The following is a 22735-nucleotide window of genomic DNA, read 5'->3' on the forward strand; positions in this document are numbered from 1 at the left end:
TACGAGTCAAAAAGGTTGAGAATCACAAATATAAAGATTAAAAAGTGGATATGTTGTTTGTGTCTTTAGCATTGCCCGCTTTTGTACAGGCACTGTGCAAACAAACAGCCACACGTCCTCATTTGTTACATGATTCAGGTGATATATTAAAGGACCGTACCAGTGTTTTTGCACATTTGAACTCCACTGTTGTAGCCTGAAATTGTTGCTGACCACTTACAAAGGCATGCAGTGCAGTTTTTTATTTCACAGATGCATTTTTCCTACCATAATAACCTCCTAGCGACTACTGCATATGTGGAGAAAAAAGTTGTGGCTTCAGAGGGAGCTGAGTGAAGTCTGATAAACTGTCTTTGTCAACTGGGGCTGAACACTACAAGTTTTAAAATGGAAAATACCTCCAGATAGCTCTGGTTCTGCTGCATCGAGTTGGATTTTCATTGAAAAGAAAAGAAAAGCTAATCATGAAACCAACATATGCGTAAATTGGTGGAGTTTTCTCTCAAGTTGCATCAAAGTGAACATCAATCTGCATTTATTTTTTTTCAAAGTTTCATTATCTCTGCAGACTAAAGCAAAAAAAAGCCTTTTTAAGTAAATATGCAATTACACTGCACTGTCAAACAACGACGCTGCCACTTCAATGAAAGAGGAAATATACATTTTTTGGCTTTTACTTGTCAAAATTAGGCAAATATTGATTGCACAATGAAATGGCTACAGAGTAATGACACCACCTGCATATAGACTGGTTCCCTGTAAGCCTGGCTTTCACTATGCAATTGTCCGCCATGGGTACGATCTGCAGGGAATATAAAGACTCGATTCACGGCACAAATGAAGCACATTTTTTCTGAAAATTAGAGTTAATGAAGACTGTCATTATCCACAGTAGTGGAGACAGCAGACTGAGAAACAACCTAAGTGATTGTGAAAAGTGATCCGTTTGTCTTTGTAACAATGTCACTAACAATAATACCACTTAAAAACACTTAACGTACTTTCAAATCTGAAGTACTTTTCTGTGATATTTAATATTAATGAACAAGCACCAAAGTTAAAGTTTGAGAAAATGTTATTTATCATTTAATAAGTTTAACATTCAGAAATTCAGCTAACCCTGCTTCAGCAGCTCTGTGTGGGTGCAGACAGTGGTAACGTACACATAAAACCTCAAAACTGTCATTGTGTTTTGATTGAAATGATGCTAACCCCTGATTGGTGTTCAGAAATATTAAGCTCAGACCACTCTACGCAGTGAGCCAGAAACCTTGTGTGTGAAATACTGAAAACTTATTTCCACCATTGTGAAAAGATGACTGCATTAAAGGCCCTTGCAATTACATTTCTGAAATTCAATGGAGGTTTTAAAATATCTCCTATTATATTAAATTGAAATGGCAGGAAAAATCCATAAGAAATCTAAAATGACATAATAAGCAAAATCATCAGCCGTGATGTTAAGTATTTATGTTTCATAGCAAATCAGATTAAACATACAAAAACCACTGGCACGGTCCTTTAAAGTAAATAAGGTATCTGACAAGAAAAAAATCAGACTCATGTTTAACCCCCTCTAAGTTGGCTATCATTTCAGTTCTGTTGGGTAAAATGTTCATGTACACAAAATATGCTCACAAGTAACACGTAAAGTCATTCACAAACACACACTCATGAGAAGAACAACAGTGGATCATCTTCAGAATCTTGTTTGGGATTAAAAATCTTTCAAATTGAAACAAACTAAAATCTTCTTCCAAATAAAACTGCTTTTCCTTACATCCTAGAAGACATGCATATATGCAAAATACATCAATTAGAATAATATTTGTATTATATACCTATTGCATCTTAATATTTTTTTATGTTATGTGTGTATGTACATTTTTATGACACTGTGTACAAACGCAACATTTTGAATGCTGCAGAGAAATGTCTAATACTGCGTGAACATTTTACAATGAAAATCTGAACATCCTTTCCACTGCCCACAACTGCATCTGTTATGTTAGTGAGGTCTGTTAAGATGGTCGTCAAATGTGCGGCTCGGGTAAATGCAGCATGACGTGGGTGGCCAACACCTCTGGAGGTAAGCAAAAGCCGGAAAAGTGTGTCTGTGGCTTACTGCTACCTGACAAGTCACTGACGGCCTGCATACAGTGCACGGACACGTCACGCTGCAGATACGAGCTGTGAAACATATTTGACACCAAAGGCTGATGGGTGAAATGACTGCAAGCAGCTAAGTGTTGACTGATGCTACTGATTCCGCAGCCTCGCGCTGTTTTCCATCCCATCAGAGAAAGGTAAGGTACATGTAGGAAGGCACCTCGATACTGTTTTGTGTTCTGTGTACACAAGTCAAAGCCTCGAACGACAGACAAACCCGGCCCAGCTGCAATAATCAAAAAACACATAAAGAAAAACAAAGAAATGAGATATCAAGTTCTGTCTCCCTTTTCATTCAGGGATCAGGCAGACTCTGCGTGCCTTCGTGTGTCCGAACATCGAGCAGCAGCAAGTCCTGTCTTCTCACCGAAGTATCATAACAGGTTTTTTGAAAGTGAGTAGATGGGGTCACAGTTTTTTTTTTTTTTTTTACAAAGACTTGGGATGCATCCCTGGAGTCCGCACTGGCCCTTTTACAGTATTTACACGAGAGACGGAGGTTATTTATGTGATATGGAGTCCGTACAGCTGAGGATGAGTGGGGTTGTGAGGGTCTCCAAATGTGTAGATGACACCAAAATAAAGGATAACGCCCAACTAAGAAAGAAGTGACCTACACAGTCAACAAGCCTTGGAAAAAGTTTGGATCATTTAAAAAAATTTAAGCTTCTAGTTCTTTTGCTTGTGGTAATCAAATGAACTGTTGCGCCACACGCTCTGCAGAGCTGAGATGTTCAGCGAGACATTCAGAGACAGGATTAGCACGATCCCCTCTTGCCTTAAAAGGTGTCGAGTGCCTCAAATCGTTTACACCCAGCGTTATCCTTCACGTTGGTGTCCACCTACATCTAAATTTGAAAAACCAGATGCATAGACCATGTGACCCTGAGGGACATGATATTGAGGTTACCATGTAATGAACCATGTATGGCCATGCTGCTCGTGCATGCATGTGCGTCTGTGCCTAGAAGGGTGTGTATTCTGCGGGGTACATGACGGGGAGCCAGTTCTCACTGAAGGTGGCGCAGTGTGTCCATCGGAGGTGTCGCATGAGCTGGAGACCAAAAGAGACAGACAGGAAGTGATTCAGAGGGAACATTCAACTCACATTTGTTATTATTATTATAATTTTTTTTAGAGTAAGCCGTCAAAAATATCTAGTATATAATCTTATTTTGAGCAGATATCAGCCATCACTGCTCTCATACCTGGATGCAGTTCTTCATGTTATCTTTGCTGGGCTTCTCCTCCAACATCTTTGAGGCGTATTTTAAGGCTCGGCCGTACATCTTGTTCACGAGAGCGTGTTTGTAGGAAAACATCAACACCTGAGCAGTGGAAAAGACAAAAGACAGACAAAATATTAGCTTAACATTTAGTATATCCACCCAAATTCATAAAATTGAGGGGAAAATAATCACAGGTAAGGTGATAAGAAGAACTGATAAGTCTGGCAATATTCTCTATTGTGTAACTGTCAACAAATCTCAAAACTGATCCTACAAACAAGTCAAGTCTATAAACAAAGCCTGATGCAACATTTCCCTCACGTTAGCAACCTCCATGAGCACTGTAGTTTATTTTAAGTCAATCCCACACACACTGTCCTGCTGCTGTAAACACACACACAGAAACAAATGTATGAATCATCAGGAGAAAATAGACCCCAACAGATATCTACTTCTGTTTATGTAACGTTTACTTAAAACTACAGTGCACAGTTTTAAGAAATTCTTCAGCCTTTTTTAAAAAGAAAATAATACAGTACATGTGTTACTTGTTAGGGTTGAAGCTCCTGTAGGTGCAGGACCCTACTAAGTTTGTTATTATTAGTGTCTTATAACACAGCTCCAATTGCCGGGAGCTGGAGTGAGCTGTAAAAGTGAAACTTTGCCCAATAACTGGACATGATGTACAAATGCCAATCTGCCACATGGTGGCACTGTAGTTAACGCCCTGAAATGCCACGCTCCCCCACACTGTAGGTCAAATTGACTTGAAATCTGCGACACATATCCAGCTCAATGTGCTTTCCAATAAAAGTCCCCCATGACGGATTTTTCATTCATTTGCATTATACGATAGACACTAACTACTTAGTTCTATCAATACCAACTCTGTTACATTACATTGTGGGTTAGAGCTTCACATTTCTATTATAAAAGGAGCACGATTGGTTGTAAAACATGGCCGCCATCAGTCAAAAACACATCACAAAAGGGTAGACCTAAGCAGGATACAGACCATAACCTAAGCAGTCTTAAAGCAATCCCGATTAAGCTCAGTGGAGACATCCTGCACTATGTCCTGAATTAACGCATCAAGTTTCGTTCACATCCAATCAAGAAGGTTGGAAAGGTGGGACAGTGCAATTATTAAAATGCTGCACACACTGTTACAATGAAACAAGTGTGTGATTAATCTCTCTTTATTTAGACAAAACTGCACCAGCTGAAGTGACATGTTCAGCTTTGTGAAGCCCAAAACCAGCTCACTGCTGCTTGCGGTTTTCGATTTTGTCAGGTGAGCTGCTTCCTTTTGTTGGCCAAGAAAGAGCCAGAACCCCTGGCTGCTGCTACCAGCTATATTTTCACTGAGATTTATGTCTTCAGTAGGAACTACTGGGCATGGTGGTACAGACAGGGCAGGGAATCATTAAGTACTGAGAGACTGACTAACACACTGTTAGTTTCTTGTGGTCTTTTCATGGGATATGTTACCAAAAGGAAAAAATACAGAATATCACCACTAGCTTTATCGTGTCATCTCACATGGCAGATAAATTCAAAACAGAATGCTAACTTTGTAACTACCTTAACAATTAAACAACTCTGACCTTTTCTTCATTTCCTAAAAACATTTTGCTCACCTTGGAGTCAGTTAGCTCCGCCCACTTCTGCACCTCCCAAAATGTATCTGTCAGTGTTTTAACCACGTTTTGCATGGTGTCTTCAGAACTGCTGGCCACCTGTTCCACAACCTCCTCTTCTGCGGCCGCTGGTCCCGTGGAGACAGCACCAGCGCCGTCCTGCGGCGCCGGGGGCAGCAGGAGCTGGTCGGCCAGAGCTGAGCCCTTCCTGCACAGAGCGTCCAGCAAGGACGACTTCTGCTTCTCCATGTCACTGAAACACAGGCGTTAAAGACAGGTCAGGATTTGAGCTTTGAGGTCCAGTAATCTTTATTTGGATGATCTACACAGGGTTTCCCTAGGGTGTTTTATAGTAGAGAATAATAATTACTAATAATTGAGCATATCTTGATGAATTCTAATGATGTTCATAAATCTATTATCTATAACATTGTTCAGTGTGACATACGTCTTGATAGAGGCAGCATCAGGCCGCGGGTCTGTCTTCATGGTGAGGTAAACTGCCAAGGCCGTCTGGTCGATGTGGGAGATGACAAAGTCGGCTGCTGACACCACCTCCTTGAGACGTTTTAAACGCTCCTGTACACAAAACGAAGGAGGAGAAATGACTGTGAGCAAAGACAGTTGCATAGTTTAGACTTCAGAGGAAGATAATTAAATCCTCCTGGGATTGATTCCCATCAAAGCTTCCTCCATTTCCTCTTTCTGGTGTGTACCGTTACCTTTTCAGAGTCCAGCTGGTGCAGTCTTTGCACATGCAGCGGAAGGTAATCTTGGTAGTTCTCCCTTAGTTCATCATAGATGGCGCTGGAGTCCAACCTTTAGCGCAAAGACAAAACATGATAAATGGGCAAATGAAGAATACAGCAAAGTAAGCATTTGTGCTGCTGAGCAAAACAGAAGAGCAACTGTGCTCACTTTGTCATCCACTGAATCTTTAAGTCCCTCATGGCTTCTGCAAACTCCTCCTTCACATCTTTCTCTTTGTCTCCTTCCTTGTCCTTCTCCTTCCCTCCATTCTTTGCTTTGTTGGGAGCAGGGATTAAGTGGTAGATGACTGAAACGATATCCTGTGTGAACACACAAAACACAGTTGAGTCAAAAAGCAAAATTTCACACATTTAATAAAATCCCAAACCTCTTTTGCTACTCTGAATCAGCATCCCAAATTCTCACCCTCTTCCTACATACATCACGGTATATATATATATCAAGACCCAGTGATACAAGGTGAAAATAGTGCTCATTATCATTTGTTGTTGATATTTATTAGTGATTTTACTGACCACCAGAAAACTTTCACTATTGTATATTAAAATAAAAACTTGTTATGGCTAGCCTGGTGCATATTTCAAGTAGGCTTGGGCGGTATCACAGTATGACAGTATACCAGGGTATTTAGAAATCCCAAGGGCATGAATTTTAACACCGTAGAAAGCACAGACACTCCTCTTTCTGTTTAACTAATACAGAGATGTCATATGTCAGTCACTACTGGCCGCTCATCTGAAAAACAAAACAATGGCAACTGCAAGTATAAAGGTCAATGTTAAAGGATGAGTAAAAAAAAAAAAAAATTAAGACCTTTTTCACATCCATACTGGCTAAGTATTAAGTATATGAAGGAAAATAAAGTTTAAATGTTATTTCACTGCTGGACAGATGGTCTTTTCCTAGAGCATGGCTCTCAGTGCAGCAGAAGGAGACAAGTACTTCTGACACTGGTGCTACATGACCAGGGCAAACAGAGGAAAAGGACTGTGGCATTTACTTTTGATTAAGAGGTAGAAAACCTTCACCACCCAGAATGCACTGCACTGCCCCACAACGGGCCAATAAATGCTTAAATGTAATGCAAGTCTGTCCATTTTTCTTCAGGATAAAATATGGTGGCGGGCTGGTAACAAATGATTTTGAATTACAATTATACAGGAGGATAAAAAATTTCTGAAGTTTCTGAAAACATCTGAGGTGAAAAACTGTTAACACAGTATCAACATTCTTGGTTCATATTTGATCAGCATTGCTTAGTTTTACCGTTTGATCTTTTTTTTTGCCTCCATTTTTAAAATAAAAGGAAACAGTATTGCGCCTGCTTTCTGTTCAGACTCATATTACAACCATACAGAGCACTAAAATATGTTTCTGAAGACATTTTACATGAAAAACAGGCAATACAGTGACATGATCTTGATTTACATTAGATCAGCACTGCCTAGTTTGATCTCACTTTGGTCTGATTAGAGAGAGAGACCGCTCATGTCCATGATGGCAGGCATACGAAAATACAGTACAATCTGTAGTTAAAAAAAAGCCCAAAAGCCAGCTAAAAGCTGCTAGATAACACAACACGTGACAACCAGCACATTCGAGCTGAGAGATGAGTAGCGCGATCTGGTCAGGTCAAATGGAGTTAAGTTTACCACAGTTCATTTATAGATACATACTACCCACACTGATGTGACACAAAGCTGGTTGAAAATCCACAGATGCAGATGCAAGGTTAGCCCACATACTACACTAGCTAGGTGTGCTCTGTTAAAATCTGATGGGCCGGCACAGTTTTCATTTGTGGTTACTGGTTCCCAAAAAGACATTTACAAGTGAGATTGAAGTTAATGCAACTTTATAAATGTAATGTTAACTTCACAATCCAATCAAAGCCAATCAAAATCCCATTGAAGACATTTTCAAGCCTTAAATTCAGATTACTGTATTTTAACTTTGTAAGGACCGACGGAAACCCTGTAAAAATCTGACCAGCAACAGCAGAGAGAGACAAAGGGGTAAAAAGGCATTTATGTTTCACATCTAACTCTGTGAACTAAGGGTTTATTTAGATTGCTACAACACTAACAAACCAAGTGGGTTTTAATTAGTTTTACTTTGTTGTTTGAATGAAGTGTGTTTTACGCTGAGTCGACAAGGCAATCAAGCGAGTCTACGGTGTATGGTTGTATTGTTGTGTTTAAGGACAATAAGTGTAAGAATATTTCCTGTCTTGACACTAAGTGAGTTCAACAGACTAAAAGAAACAAAGAGAGCTTGTTGGACGTAGCACACCTGCCACTCAGGAGCACAAACACCATCATATATCGTACACCCGTCAGGAACGTAGGAAAAATATAGATACCACCCAAGCCTAATTTCAATACAGCAAAAATGACATGCTTTGACAAAATCAGTAAAGATGTAACACATCCCATCTTAAGGTAAGGAATAAGCCATTTCCTGATGGTAGGAGAGCAGTGGACGCTCTGTTGCACAGTGTTTCTAGCTCATCCAGTACCTTTTTAAACTTTCCTTGTCGTTTTGCAGAGGCCTGCCCCTGGTGGTCAGAATAACACACAGTAAGGAAGAGACAACACAAACACACCAAAAAGGATTCTCTCTTTCTTCATGTTCTTTTTTTGTCTTTCATCCTGACTCAGAGACACAGAGTCTAATCCACCTACCTGTCACATTTAAACAAACAGTGGTGTAATCCTTGTTGCTGACAAGCTCAGATTTCTATCTTGTGTTCATATCTTACAGATCAACTTGTTTTTCTTACATCTGCTCTGCCACAAGGGTTAAGCACTGCGTCTTCACACAGAAATGAAAACTACAGTAAAACATGACGTGATCTTTGACTTTAAGATGATAAATTCTTGTATGTGTGAGAGACTTAAACAATGAACAGACTTTCAGCAATGCAATGGCAAACAATATGAAACACACTGAAAAAATATGCATTTGTAAATGAGTGCTGAAGTTTGACAGGAGGATCTTTGCGTTGGAGTTCAGCCAAAGATCCACAAAAGCTGTTTAAACAAAAGTATTCAGATGTGTGTGTAATGAAACCCTTTAGCAGTGTGAAGAGGAACACCTGCAGCCCATAGACGGTGAAAATAAGCTCCAGAAATAAAACATTTGCCAGTGTATTTTGTACAAATTGCAGTAAATGTAATATTTTTGTTGTTCCCTTTAAATAAATATTTCATTCAAATCAATTTCTGTTGTTTTTTTTCCTGCACATGCACCTCTAAGTGGGCTCAACAGAAAGTAAGCAGCACATTCCAGCTGTTAACAGATTTAAGAATCTCGTTCACCAATTCTCTGATTCTCAATTGAATAAGTAAATTTGGTCTTATTTTTAATCATTTAACATTTTAGAACCTTGGCGCTTGTGTTCGATGTGGAAAAAAATGGTCATATTGATGTTCAGATGTACGATGGGTATTAGGGCCACATTGAGGAAAAAAATTCAAAAATACGTTTCTATTATTACAAGAATAAAGTCGCATTTTTAAGAAAAAAAAATGTTAATATTATGAAAATAAAGTCATAATTTAGTGAGACTAACGTTTAACTATTTCAAGAAAAATAAGCCCTAACATTACTTGATAACATTCGGAAATATACAGTGTGCATTCAGCAGCTTTATACATCCTGAAAATTTAAAAATAATAAGTCAACTAAGTCTAAAAGTAATAAAACGACATTGTGCCTTGCACTGGCAAGAAACTCTTGTGCATTCAGCATTTATCTATCATATCTTTTCTACTTTAGGGACTTTGTCGCTCTTTATATCATGTCAACTGACTTTCTTGCATAAATATGCAAGTATTTTTCTTGGGAATGTACGAGTTCAATCACATAATATTCTGACTTTTTGTCTTGTAATATCATGTCTGTATTCTCATAATATTGTAACTCTTTTCTCAAAATCATATGACTTAATTTTCATTATTTAACAACTTTATTCACATAATATTATAATTTTTGTTATTTCAAAATTACCACATTATCCTCTAAATTTCTGATATATTTTCCTCAGTGTGGCTCTAATACTCCATTGTACAGATTTCTTAAAGAAAGGCTTAACGGTGGTAAAATGCTGCATCAGTGTGGTAACTAAGGCATCATATCTGCACTTCTACTGAAATATGGCAGTTAACATGCAGCCCTAGTGAACATATAACACATAACCTGAAGCAAAGTCATTTCAGACGTTTTCTTTTGTTTCGTTATCATTCCCATTTAATATTTGTTATTCTAAAATTGTCCACGAAAGCCAGCAATAAAATTAAGGTCCAGAAACTGCAGACTGGCTGACAGTCATTTTGACTTGATCATTTTAGCAACTACAAATATTCTTACTAATCTAGAATCTGATGAGCCAATAAACAGCCAGATCCAGTGTGTCGAGATCTGACAGTGGTGATGGCATGAGCAACATCAAATTGTGTTTTTAGCCTAAAAGCTGAAACACAGGCAAAGGCAATGAGTGAGGAAAAATAAAACACGGCATGCATTGACCAAAAGAACAGCAACGAATTATGCTTCACACCAGACCCAGCAGGTCTGAAACTGATGACAGATAAACTATACCAACCCTTAAAAGGGGAGAATCAACAAGCTTTGGAGCACAAGTCTTCACCCCTGATCCTCAGGACCACAAGTACTTCGGGCATCACATTGTCAATAAGTGAATTTCAGATTTTAATCATTAATCAGATCAAACTAAAGGATTGGCACACTGGCAATCATAACCAGATATTCTCTACTGTGTAGTTTGTTATGTTTTCAACAATTTGTAAAAGTCCCAAGTTAGAAAAGGAGACTGAAAACACCCATGACTTTAGATCCCGAGGGGCAGGACTGGTGACTGCTCTTGAGGACAGAGGGTAACAGCAATTAAGGTCACTCACTGCTTTCTTGCCATACTCGCTTTTGGGGACAACCAGGGAGCCTGAAAGATAGCATCCTGGACTCGTCCCTTTTGGGATCCTAAAAAAAAAAAAGGGGGGTAAACAACAGGAGAAAGACAGTGATAGAGAGAAGAAACATGAACATAAAACAAGATTTGATCACAATTATATAACGAAAACTGAGATATTTATTCATATGACTTTTTCTAACCAAACATTCACTTATGTAGCAGTGCTATGACCTTTGAGATTTAAAGTCAAAATGAAATGTGTGTATCTATTCAACTATGTGTGCCAATGTATTCTAATAACAAAATCCGTCTGTATGTTTTCATCCTATAAAGCAAAATATGATGTGTGCTTACAAGCTAGTACTGACCAATTATATCATGACGTCCACCCATAAATCAATCTGCAACTGTTAGCCGCACAAAGCCAAGATAAAGTTAGCTAGCTAGCAACTGTATGGTATGTCAATGTGTCTTCATTACCTCAAAATACAATTTATTCACTTTGAGGAAAGTGTATCTGCAACAGCTCCAGGTTATGCTCAAGGCATTTCACAGCAGGCTGTTTCAGCAACTAATGTTTAATGGAGCACATGTAGACTTTGTCTCTCTCCCTCCCTGGCAGATACTACTCTATCGTCTCTGTTACAACACCAGGGCCTCACTGTTTTGACGCATTTACTTCTGAGCAATCATATCAAATTCCTCCCAACGTTATACCCGTGCTCCTATCCTGTGTGACTGGGAGATACGTCACAATACTAAAGCTAGACGCTGCCAAAATGCTTCATCTGGTTTCATCTGGACTTGATTACCTTTGATAAAGGGTACTTAAATGAAAGATATGGAGAAAGAGAGTAAGTATCGCCTGACTAGAAATATCTTAAGTTAAACTCAGTGCTTCAAGCTTGATTCTCCAACCTTAAAGATAAGTGCTACCTCACATTTGATCAGTGACACAGTTCTCTGTTTACACAGATCACAATCTTCATCTCAAAGCAGGTTTAACGAATTTCCTATTGACTGTAAGAGAAATAATCTACAGTTGTGCTGAGTGTCACATCTCTGTCTTTGTCAGTGCTATCTTGTCATGGAGGACTGTGGATATGTCCTGTCCCATCAAGTGCAGCTGACTGATTCTTTTGAACGTAAGGCTTTTTTTGTTTTGTGCATGATAAGTCCCTCGACACGATCATACAACACAAATGAAAAGTCCCTCGCCAATCGGACTCACTTGTCGTCTGGCAGGGATGTGACGTAGAAGGGCTGGGTGGCACCCGGGCACAAGGTGATGGAGTTTGCCTTCTTTTTGGCCATGAGAGCAGCACGGTGCGACTCGTAGACATCCAGACTGAGTGTGGTGGACAGACGGTGAGAAACCACAAACGGTAGGTCCTTGAGGCGTTCCAGCTCGCTGGACTGCTCGTGGCGGACCTGCAGACGCACGGTGTAGTCCCCTTTTTCCAGCTTCAGAGAATACTGGAAAGGTGAAACACATATTGAAGATGTGTTAGATCATGGTGTGCACACAAGGAAGGTACTGTTCTTATCCACAATCCTACCATGCGCAAAATATACGAGTGAACATCATAGAAAGAAAAAAAACCCTGTAATCTTAAGGCCCAAATGCACTGAAAGCGCCTGATGTGCAGTTTTGAAGTATATCTATTAATAAATTAGCCAAACATGTGCCAAACACCTACCAATGCAATCAGCTATACTACTATAGATCTTAAACGTTGTGTCGTCACGTCAGATACTAAAAATAAGAAAAATAAAAGCTTAAACCTTTGGTAGTTACGTTCAAATCACAGACCTATCCATCTATTGTGTATAAAACTAAACACAACATAACATAACCCTAACAACAGCAACAGCAGGACTTTCAACCATCTGGAAGAAAAAATAAAAGATGAAATGACATGGCTGGTGTCCAGTGGCTTTACTGTTGTTCTACTGCCAAGCAGCTATAGAAAGCAGAAGCACGCACCCAACAGTTGCCCCCCTGCCTTCTGTAACATTACAGGTGACTCAAACAGAAAACTGATGGGGATTTTGCCTAAGTAGCGACGTTTCCTAAAATACTGCTTGTTTTGTGTCATTTCAAATCTGATGCCTGCAGTGCAGCACAGGAGCATCAATTGACGTGCATCAAAGGAGATGCTTTCAGTGTGATCTCTCCATGAGGCTTAGCGTACCTGGTGTGGGTAGGCGTCCCCTGAGCCCAGCAGTCTCTTGTTCTGATCAAACAGCATCCAGAGCTGACTGTCAAACTCAGACTCATACAGCAGCTCACACAGCATGGGACAACTGGGGGTGACCTCTCCACTCTTAGGCTGAGGACAGAGCATAAGAAGTTTAAACACACACAACAAAAAGAAAGAAAATCTATCACGTAAAGTGCTGGTGGCGCTGGCGGTACCTGGTGAAAGCTGTAGGTGAGGGCAATCTCGTAGAGTTGTCGGTTGTTAGGCAGAACATCCCTCAGTCCCAGGGCTTTTATCTTTGAACTTACGGGCCTAAAACAACAACAGTTGCGAAAAGATGAACTCTACTGATGTGAAACAATAAAATATATGTGTGTGTGTGGTGAGTGTGCATTTACCTGAGAGGCTGAACCCAAGACTTGAGCGTGATAGTGGGCGACACCTCCTCGTACCTCAGAGGCGATGACACATCGAAACTCGTCACTCCCTCTGAGGCATGCTGGGCAGAGACAAATGAGAGTTACAAACAGAGAACTGATACTGTCTGGGTTGCAGGTGTTGCTAGTCTGTAAGTCTGCTCGCTTCTTACTATGTGCAGGGGTGAAGGGGAAATGTTCAGTCCATGGAACGAGATGTTGTAGTCCACTGTGACATCACCCAAGCTCGCCCACCAGCGTGCAATGCACAACTCTACTACCCTTCCTGACTGGACAAGAGACAACAAACATGCAGAAATAAATCCACTGTTATGCATCCACAAAATATACTGACTAGGTACTTTTTTTTTTTAGCTGGCTCTGGTATATTTACAGAATGACATATGTGCAAAATCCCAGTCAACTAAACATGAAATATATGTACCAGCACAGGGAAAGCCTCAGTTAGTGAGCCTCTTTCCAACAGCGAAGAGAACTTGTAGAATTCATTAGCTCTGTATGCTCTCTGCTTGACCAAGTGCACTGCATGGAGGACAAACTTTGACGACACATCTCCCGAATGAGACGTCAGTGTGATCTCTGCAAGAGAGTGGGTGACAGAGAGATTAGAAACAGAAGAACAATGAGCAAACAGAACGCAGACGATGACATGAAGAGTAAAAGAGTTAACATGCTGTACTGACCTGCCCAGGAGGCTCCCTGAGGAACAGTGATGAAGTGGCGTCTGATCTGGCCTGGTCTGAAGTGGACGTCTGTGAAACTCACCTCCTGATTACGACTATCCGTCACTCTGTCAGGTGAAAAAGAGAAAGCTGTCAAACACACACAAACCTTTTGACAGAAAAACAAAATCCCATTATTATGTGAGAACTTACTTGGCGGGGATAATAACTGTGATCGGGACTCTGAACAGGGGGCCACAGGTAGGTGCTGCTGTATCATACCCACACACCTATAAAAAAAACCCAAAACAAAACAACATTCAAGAGTGACCAAATCAACAAAACAGTCCATCTTTTCCTCCACTTCTCTTTCCTGTCCCTACCTCTGTGTAGTGCACGCCCTCTCTCAGTCCCACAGGGTCGATACGAACATTGACATGACGACACTGGTTCATCAGCTCTAGATGGGAGGGGCACTGCACCCACGGGGCGGCACATGTGAGCGCCAAGTGTAGCTGCAAGGAGATTCGCTCCGAGTTCCCTGTGGTGGATTTTAGTGAAAAAACAGATGGTGTGAAAGATTAAAACACTCGTCCACACTAAATCAAAATGCTGTAAATGTGGCTCCTAAGTATGAACAATACCCGTGTTCTCCGGGAAAATGGGTTCAATTCCTACTCCGTGATCTGAGGGTGCAAGGACGTGGGCTGGGTCCCTGAGGTAGATGCCTCTCTGTGATCCCACAGTTACTGTGAAGCCTAGGTGGCTTGTAGGTAAAGAGGCGTGTTGAATGAGGTAGTCTAATGCCTTATCCACCTGAGAGGAAGAAAGGGAGCCGATTACTGGGTGGCACACAGAATACTATAAAACTAAGAGACCATGCTGATACAATACACAGCAATGGAAATTTATGCCCTTGCCTGGATTATTCCATGACCCTGTGCAAACACCTCGATGTCATCAACCTTCAGAGCCGTGTGCTCCAGCGCTCTCCTCACCGCAGGAACAGAGGGAGGGATCCCACTTTGTTTCAGTCCTTTTTCACATAAAAAAACAAAAGAAAAATCACACTATAGCATCACATTTGTATTCACACACACTTCTATACACGCAACATACTCCCACATCTACTATCAGTCTGTGACACTAGTCTCACCTGAGAGGATTAGTGCGATGCCTCCACAGGCATTTGGGGATGACATGGATGTGCCGTTCATCAGCTGGGTACCACGAAGAGTCCAGTTGGGTACGGATGCAATCGCTCCACCAGGGGCACTGATGCTGACCCCAAGGGCCCCGTCTGTACTGGGGCCCCTGGATGACCAGGTGTACTGGTTGGGAGGCAGCTTCTCCCTCAGGGAATACTCTGCCACCATCATGTCTGGAGTGACATATGCTCCAACTCCTACAAAGAGAAGGGAGCAGGAATGAAGATGATATCTGATCTGAGGTTTAATAAAAGCCCTTATGTCATCAGCAGTGTATATGCACCTATGACACTGCTGGTGGTTCCCCCCGGGCAGCCAACCGTGGAGAGGCACGGGCCGTTGTTTCCTGCACTTGAAACAAATATAACATTGTGCTTCTGCACAGCCTCTGTGATCACCTCACAAATCCTCCTGAAAGACAAAGTGACATAAATCAGTGATAGAGTGCAACACAAAACAAATCCATACAATCATAGCCTCTGTTGCAATACTTACCCTGTATTGGGCCAGTGGGTGGCTTCCCCATAGCTATAGTTAACAAGGTCACACTTGTAGTTGATGACTTCAATCATCTTTGAGAGACAAGGGACAGGAAAAAATTAAATGGTGGGAAAAAAAAAGAAAGAAAGGGTAGGCAAATTGTTCATCTATATTTATCTGAGCAGCATACCGCACGGATGAGTCCTGTGCCTGTTTCCATGGTGCTGAGGCGGGTGTCTCCAATCTTCAGAGCCAAGATTTGGGCACCGGGGGCCACACCGTTGCGCTCAGGCTCCTCTGGGAAGTAACCTGCTGCAATGCTTGCCACGTGTGTCCCATGAGCTCCTTTAAAAGCACACAAGCAAGTTAGATTGGAGAATACACTGTGGACTTTGCCTTAACGAGTGAACCTGCCATAACTGACTTTATGCTGAGCATCTTTTTGTGTTCACTGACTGAATCATATGAAGGCTTCCTTTGAAAGGAGATGGATTGATGGATTATGTGCTTTGGTAATATCTCACCTCCACTGGTGACAATGCAGAGTGTGTTTCCTTCATCATAAATATTAACAGAGTAGTTGAGCATTTCAGCGTTTCCTAATGTGGCATACTCTTGCGACTCTTTGTAGGAGCTGAGCACAGTGCACTGGGACAGCTCTCCGCTCTCTGAAGTGTCGACCACAGCCCTAAAGAGACAAACAGTAACAGGCAACACAAAGGATGAGGATACTATTAATAAACAGTAGAAGGTAGTGAAAACTAAAGGTAAAAAAAAATCATGTACATAGAGGAAAACAGTCAGTATGGCTTACTTCCATGTGACACCGTCATGCCAGAGCACACAGTCATACACGGGACCAGGATCACTGTACTTCTTTTCTAGTGATGCCAGCAGCTCTGACTGACTCTGCAGCTCTTCTTTCTGCAATTTCTCTAACTGAAGAAAGGAAGCAAGAGGGAAGGGCACGTGTGAGAGGGAGAGTAGAGAGATATCAGATTAGGAAACACCACATTACCGTGGCTACCAACTGCATGGAAACACTGATAGGTACACAAAGAACTCAAGGTTGTAGGTCTGACCTGTGAGGGTGTTGGGTGACAGAGGTCAAACTCTTCTGTCTTGCGAGACACCTCAGCTAGTGCTGCTCGGTGTGGTGGGTCCCACATTTTCTCCTTTCGTTCTTTCTAATAGACAATAACAAAAAAAGTGTCTTTACATATTCATGGAAGAATAGATTTCCATTCATCTTATCTACAGGATTCTGACAATATACACTCTTGTTTTACTGGTCTGGATTAAATATGTCCAGCTTGTGTTTGGGTTATCTAGCCTGTGCAAGTCACCAGAGCTCTATGCGCTGCGCACAACCATAGTGTTGCAAAAATCAAACCTGTGACAGATCTAGTACAGCAATAATGTCATGTCTCCCTACCTGTATTCTTTCTTTGAGAGCCTTAGGGAAGAACTCGTAGCCATTTTTAACTCCAATGCGATACTTCCCTGATGGATTGACCCAGGCAGGAGGGATCTGCGGGACATTAAAAGACACAGTGTCAGACAAATATGAAAATACATAGTGTAGGTCTGGTCAAATATGGTTAGATTTAAAAATGGGACATACAGAATTGATGAAAGAAATTATTTCAGAAGTAGGACAAAACCTGTGATGGAACATATCTTCTCTTCCTTATTGTTATTAGTCTCAGGATGTCTACTGACCTTAAGTGTTCTACCAGAGAGGCCAGCGATTGTCCCATCTTTAGGTTCTGCCACCGTCGCCATGTTCACGTCACCGCTGCCTGTTGTATCGATGATGTCGACAATCTTTGGCTTTCCCTCAGTTGTGATCTCAAGAAGCAGAAATAAACAGGGTTGAAATTTAATTTTCCGTCCACCTTCCACTGTGATTGGTGGAATCAAGAATCTACCAGCCACTCAATAGTTAGACAATGTTATTTTTAGCTGGTGAATGAAGCCAATCTTGTAGGGACTTATACCAACATTTGGCTTGTGGCTGGTGCTTGTTACCAAACCTTGTTGCAAAGAAAGCAATTAAAAATTATTTAAGATAATTAAACTAAAAAGGATGCACAATCAGTAAATTTTACTGACCAGGGAGGACTGTGGATATTCTTACATAAATCTGAGCAAAGTATAAACCATTCTGCAGAGTGGATAAACTTCCAATGCCTTGCAACAGCAATGCCCCCCTTTATACACATTTGTTTACACACACTGAAAGGGTCAGACTCAGATTCTGCAAGACTTACGCAGAGTGACATGTGGTTGAAGATAAAAGGGTGATCTTAACTCAATGTAATGACGTGCCAAATAACCTACCTACACAGAAATAACTGTATGCAAATTGACAGGCTTTAACTGACTTACTTAATACTGTGTACCTAGCTAACGTTAGCTTAGCTAGATTCCAGTGTGACTTTGCAGTAAGCATGTAGTTGCGGCTCACTAACCAACAAATAACCGTTCATACATACATGTTTTCGTCACTATAAACTGTAGCTGTAACTATAAACAGCAAAGCCGTATTTAGCCTCACCAACTTGAAGGACAAACTGTACTGAGAAGCCTGAAAGACACTGGAGCAGACATATTCAGCTGTTAACTGCCAAGCTAACATGCTAGTAGCTATAACGTTAACTGTTACCAACTAGCTAACGTTAACGTTAGTTACTTGTAAGTTAACTACTCAAGTACCGAAACACAATTTGACAACAGGGGAAAACACTGGCTGTCAGATACTTTGTGTTAATTTGGTTGTCATAAATGCTGCCAAGCTAATTGTGACAACTGTGTGAATTTATCGATGCTAGCAATGTAGCTAGTTGTAGCCGTTGGGTGACTGAGTACTAATTAATGTGAATGAGTCGGGCCTTTAGCATTGCTAACTCATACAAGCTAGCTCTGAGCTAACGTGAAGCAGCCGGTCAGATGTACCTGCATGCCGGGGGCCCCGGGATCCACGCCGGTGTCGAGGATAGCGATGAGCACTCCTCTGCCATCGTACTCGGGGAACCTGGTGAGGTAAGACGCGGCGCCGGTTTCTTTTTTGGGGAGCAGCCCGTGGAAGGGGAACGGTTCTTCGGTAGAATGGGCAGCCATGATCAAAAGAGCGACAATGAAAACAAAGCAGCGAAATGGGGAAGAGAGCAACACGGTGAGGGAGACGGGGAGGAGAGCTGTTTAAAGGGGCAGTGACAGCCACATTTCTGTGTAACCTCTATGCAACATGCCTTTTAACATTGTTTTTTAACCTTATAATGTTTGACCTACCATCTCATCACATTAATTTTCCTGATCAAGCTGCCTTTCTAGCACTATATGCCTGGACCCTGAGTTATCCTGTACTATAACAAGGGCCCAACTTCACAGTGTGCCAGTTAATTTATGGCAATTTGCTAAAGTTGATTAATAGTTTTCACCCCACAGCCATTGCACTAAAAATAAATTGCACTGCCATGGATGATTGTGCAAGAACTGCACAATCATCCTGTTGGGGGTTTCGAGGGGCTGGAGCCTATCCCAGCTGACATTGGGAGAGAGATGGGGAACACCATGGACAGGTCCCCAGACTATCACAGGGCTGACACAAAGACAGACAACCATTCACACTCACATTCACACCTATGGACAATTTAGAGTCACCAATTAACCTGCATGTCTTTGGGCCGTGGGAGGAAGCTGGAGTACCCAGAGAAAACCATGCTGACACGGAGAGAACATGCAAACCCCTGGGTTCAAACCCCCCCCCCCCCACCCTGGGTTTGAACTACAAACCCTCTTGCTATGAGGTGACAATGCTAACCACTGCATCACTGTGATGACCTTATCGATCATATTAATCATATTTTAGCCTTATCCTGTTTTAATGTATGGGCATATGAGTGTGTGTTGTGTGAATTGAACAGTTTTCTTTTATGAGAGGCAGCAAATTTCATTGTATGTGAACATGCGATGGCAATAAAGGCATTCAAGACGATTTAAACACTAACACAACACAAACTGAAGCAACAGAGGCACCAAAGAGGAACAACACCCATTTCGAGAATTTATACAGACAGACCAAAAAATATTCGTAAACATGAGCAACTCTCTCCCAAATCCAAAAGCTAGAGTGCTAAAACCCAAATCTGTGATGTCACAGGATATAAAGTCTGGAGCTGCTCCAAAGACACTGAATTGGGAGAAATGTTTTCGATGACACTGGGAATATTCTGAGTATGTGGGCACATTTTCAGAACAGATAACACTACAATTGAATAAAGTTTATTTGGGTATATAAAAAAAAAGAGAGAAAAAGAAAACAAGCATTCTGTGGATCCGCAAATTCCAGCTCCCAGTCAGTGTCTGTGGAGCAGCTCCATAATTTATACCCTTTGACATCACAAGTTTGAAGCTTATTTCCCTGATTTCTGGCTTTGAGAGAGTAGCCCGTGTTCACAAATATTGATTGAAATTTCCTAGGCCATGGAAATAACATATTGGAATTCTTAATTTAGGTGGTGTTCCCCTTTAAGGGGGTACTGAATTTTATCAAAGTTTGGGTCCGTGTGTACTTCTGCATAGGGTATGAAATATGTCTGCACCACAATTTGCTTTGCATCAGTAACATTCACATGAGCTTCCTGCTGTCTTTGAACTCCAAGACCAAAATAACTAACTAGCAGTTTAGAGAATCATCAGAAGATGTAATGTGTGCAGCAGTGTTGGGCTCAGGAAACTAACTTGCCTATGTGCTTAATCAGAGCCCAGTAGGCAATACTTGCTCATTACGCAGTCTAGATAATGTACACAAAAAGCCCTGCACACAGCACACCCATGGTATGCACACAAAGGTGCTTTACTTGACTGACTGATTAGCTTTGTGTCAGTATATACAAATAGTAGTCTACTGACATCTCCCTCACTCTGCTGTTCATCTGTGTCTGTGAGCAGTAAGTGTGCAGAAAATTAGCCTGCACTTTTAGCAGTTTTGGATTCGGTGACACCCCTGCACCCCCTCTGAAATATTCACCTATGCTTCATAATGTAGCAGAGCTCAGTAGTCTACATCTGCTATACATTTGCAATCGCTTATTGAGCTCTCTAAAAACTATATCATCCTAATACAAGTTTGAGAACATTGTTAAAAAAAAACACAAATTATGGGTTATATTTTCTCTCTGTTTTGTTAACAGAGCCTCCTGTTAGAGGTGTTCCAGGCACGTCCCACTGGTAGGAGGCCCTGGGGCAGACCCAGAACACACTGGAGGGATTACATATCTCGTCTGACCTGGGAACACCTTGGGGTCCCCCAGGAGGAGCTGGAAAGTGCTGCTGGGGAGGAGGACGCCTGGGGTGCTTTGCTTGGCCTGCTGCCCCAGCAACCCAGTCCCAGATAAGCAGATGAAAATGTATGGATGGATGGACATGGCACTTAGTTCTGAGTTAACTCCTTAGGCTGAAAATAAGTCTTTAATTATGTGAAACTGTTTAACTTGCATCAGGCGAATCTCACAGCAAAATTAGGACCAGCATAAATCTATAGACCAGTCTAAAATATCTGTATGACTATTGCTTACATCCTGTAAATCTTGTAGTTGTTGTCACTGGCACAAAAGTGCACACTAGGTGGTGCTATAATACTGATGTTGTTTCACTGCTGCAGTAAGACTTTGTTCTCTTAGCGCTGACAAATCTTAAGTCATTCAAAGCAAAGTTTGGCAGTGCTGCTTAATGGATTCTGTACCATAGTGAGCAACAACATAAAGGACATTGATGTCTAAAGATCTATCTTTCAAACAGCTTCATTAAAATAAGTCTTCGTGCAGCCATTCATCATTTGAAGAGACCAATCATAATGCACTTTGTATTTACACTGTAACTCACATCTGATTCTGTTAAGTAAATCTTGCATGCTCTATATTTGATGTATTTAAGTCTGCGCATGTACTGCACATTTGGTGTAACTTCTTTCCTTAATGTACGGCTCTGCTAAGTACACATATATCCACACATATCCTACTTTCTATGAGGCTGTTATTTAAACTGCAGATTTTAATTGAATCTTGTATAAAATAAACAGATTGAATATAATTGTTTTTTCAGCTTTTGTTTTTCTCATTTACAATCAAAGACCTTGGATAAGTGTTTTGATCACTAATTTAACTGAAAGGATGGAGAAATGACTCTGCATGTGTTGCTCATTAGTTTTTCTTTAACCCTACTACTAGCCTACAGCAACATTTCTGTTTTTTTGTATTTTTATGTTCTACAGATGCAGTGTCAAGGATGGAAGAGGGTGGAAACAATCAACTCAAAATAACAAATCTGATCAACATGGAGGATATGTGAGTTGAATATCTTAAAAATACATTTGCATTGGTGTTCTGTCCACATACCAAACCACATGGATTCTTCTAAAATTTGATTCATGTACTTTTCAGAGATTTCACTTGTTTTTTTCCATAATACCAGGATTAACTTTGCACATGTCAGTCTGCCATCTGTTCAACCCAGTGCTCTCTGTCTCTATCACATAGATCCATTCACATATGAACACTATACGTAACGGTGTGTGCTTCCACTTCAAAAAAAAAAAAAGAAAACAGCCCAAGCCACAGTAGGGAGGGCTTTGTCTAAGCTTGCAGTTATTTTAAGTGTGCCAACGCCCTCAAACACTGCTCTGGTGGCTGGCTTGTGCATAATAAAACAACAGTGAGCATCCTTTCGCTAATCTGCTTAGAGTCAGCATCTGCCTTTTCTTCCTCTTTCTGTCGATGGTTCTGCATTGTCACACATGCACATACACACGCACACAGACACTGTTTGATGCCACTTATAGACATATTTTGACACCCATTCACTTTTTTGCTCAAGATAAATTAGACCTCCGAAATAAGAGGGGCCTTTTCTGTTCCTCTGTCTTATACCATTAACACACACACACACACACACACACACACATGCCGTTACACATAAGAGCCTGTGGTTTACCACAGG

General features: G+C 41.1%; 1 protein-coding gene across 2 annotated transcripts; it reads right to left on the bottom strand.

Moving 5' to 3' along the window:
- Positions 1 to 1455: 1455 nt before the first annotated feature.
- Positions 1456 to 18935, bottom strand: tpp2 (tripeptidyl peptidase 2). 2 transcript variants are annotated; one of them, XM_049596413.1, is made up of 29 exons: positions 18692 to 18935; positions 17456 to 17584; positions 17169 to 17264; positions 16816 to 16920; positions 16548 to 16672; positions 16258 to 16421; positions 15924 to 16078; positions 15749 to 15825; positions 15537 to 15664; positions 15202 to 15450; positions 14966 to 15081; positions 14690 to 14861; positions 14429 to 14586; positions 14259 to 14335; positions 14067 to 14173; positions 13808 to 13962; positions 13536 to 13652; positions 13345 to 13445; positions 13162 to 13258; positions 12938 to 13075; positions 11974 to 12218; positions 10732 to 10810; positions 8328 to 8366; positions 5957 to 6108; positions 5761 to 5857; positions 5487 to 5617; positions 5039 to 5291; positions 3378 to 3497; positions 1456 to 3223 (listed from the first exon to the last, which is right to left on the bottom strand). In XM_049596413.1, the coding sequence occupies exons 1-29, from the start codon at positions 18854 to 18856 to the stop codon at positions 3134 to 3136; spliced, it is 3837 nt and encodes a 1278-aa protein (XP_049452370.1). In that variant the 5' UTR covers positions 18857 to 18935; the 3' UTR covers positions 1456 to 3133. The 2 variants fall into 2 exon arrangements, with proteins under 2 accessions (XP_049452370.1, XP_049452381.1); XM_049596424.1 differs by lacking the exon at positions 8328 to 8366.
- Positions 18936 to 22735: the final 3800 nt, after the last annotated feature.

This window comes from Epinephelus fuscoguttatus, linkage group LG2, assembly GCF_011397635.1.
Source record: "Epinephelus fuscoguttatus linkage group LG2, E.fuscoguttatus.final_Chr_v1".
Lineage (NCBI taxonomy): Eukaryota > Metazoa > Chordata > Actinopteri > Perciformes > Serranidae > Epinephelus > Epinephelus fuscoguttatus.

Coding starts and splice junctions, on each gene's coding strand:
- tpp2 (XM_049596413.1), bottom strand. CDS start 18,856: ATGGCTGCCCATTCTACCGAAGAACCGTTCCCCTTCCACGGGCTGCTC. Junction 16,079..16,257: donor CTGCATTGTCACCAGTGGAG/GTGAGATATTAC, acceptor GTGCTTTTAAAG/GAGCTCATGGGACACACGTG. Junction 14,862..14,965: donor AGGGTCATGGAATAATCCAG/GCAAGGGCATAA, acceptor TCTTCCTCTCAG/GTGGATAAGGCATTAGACTA.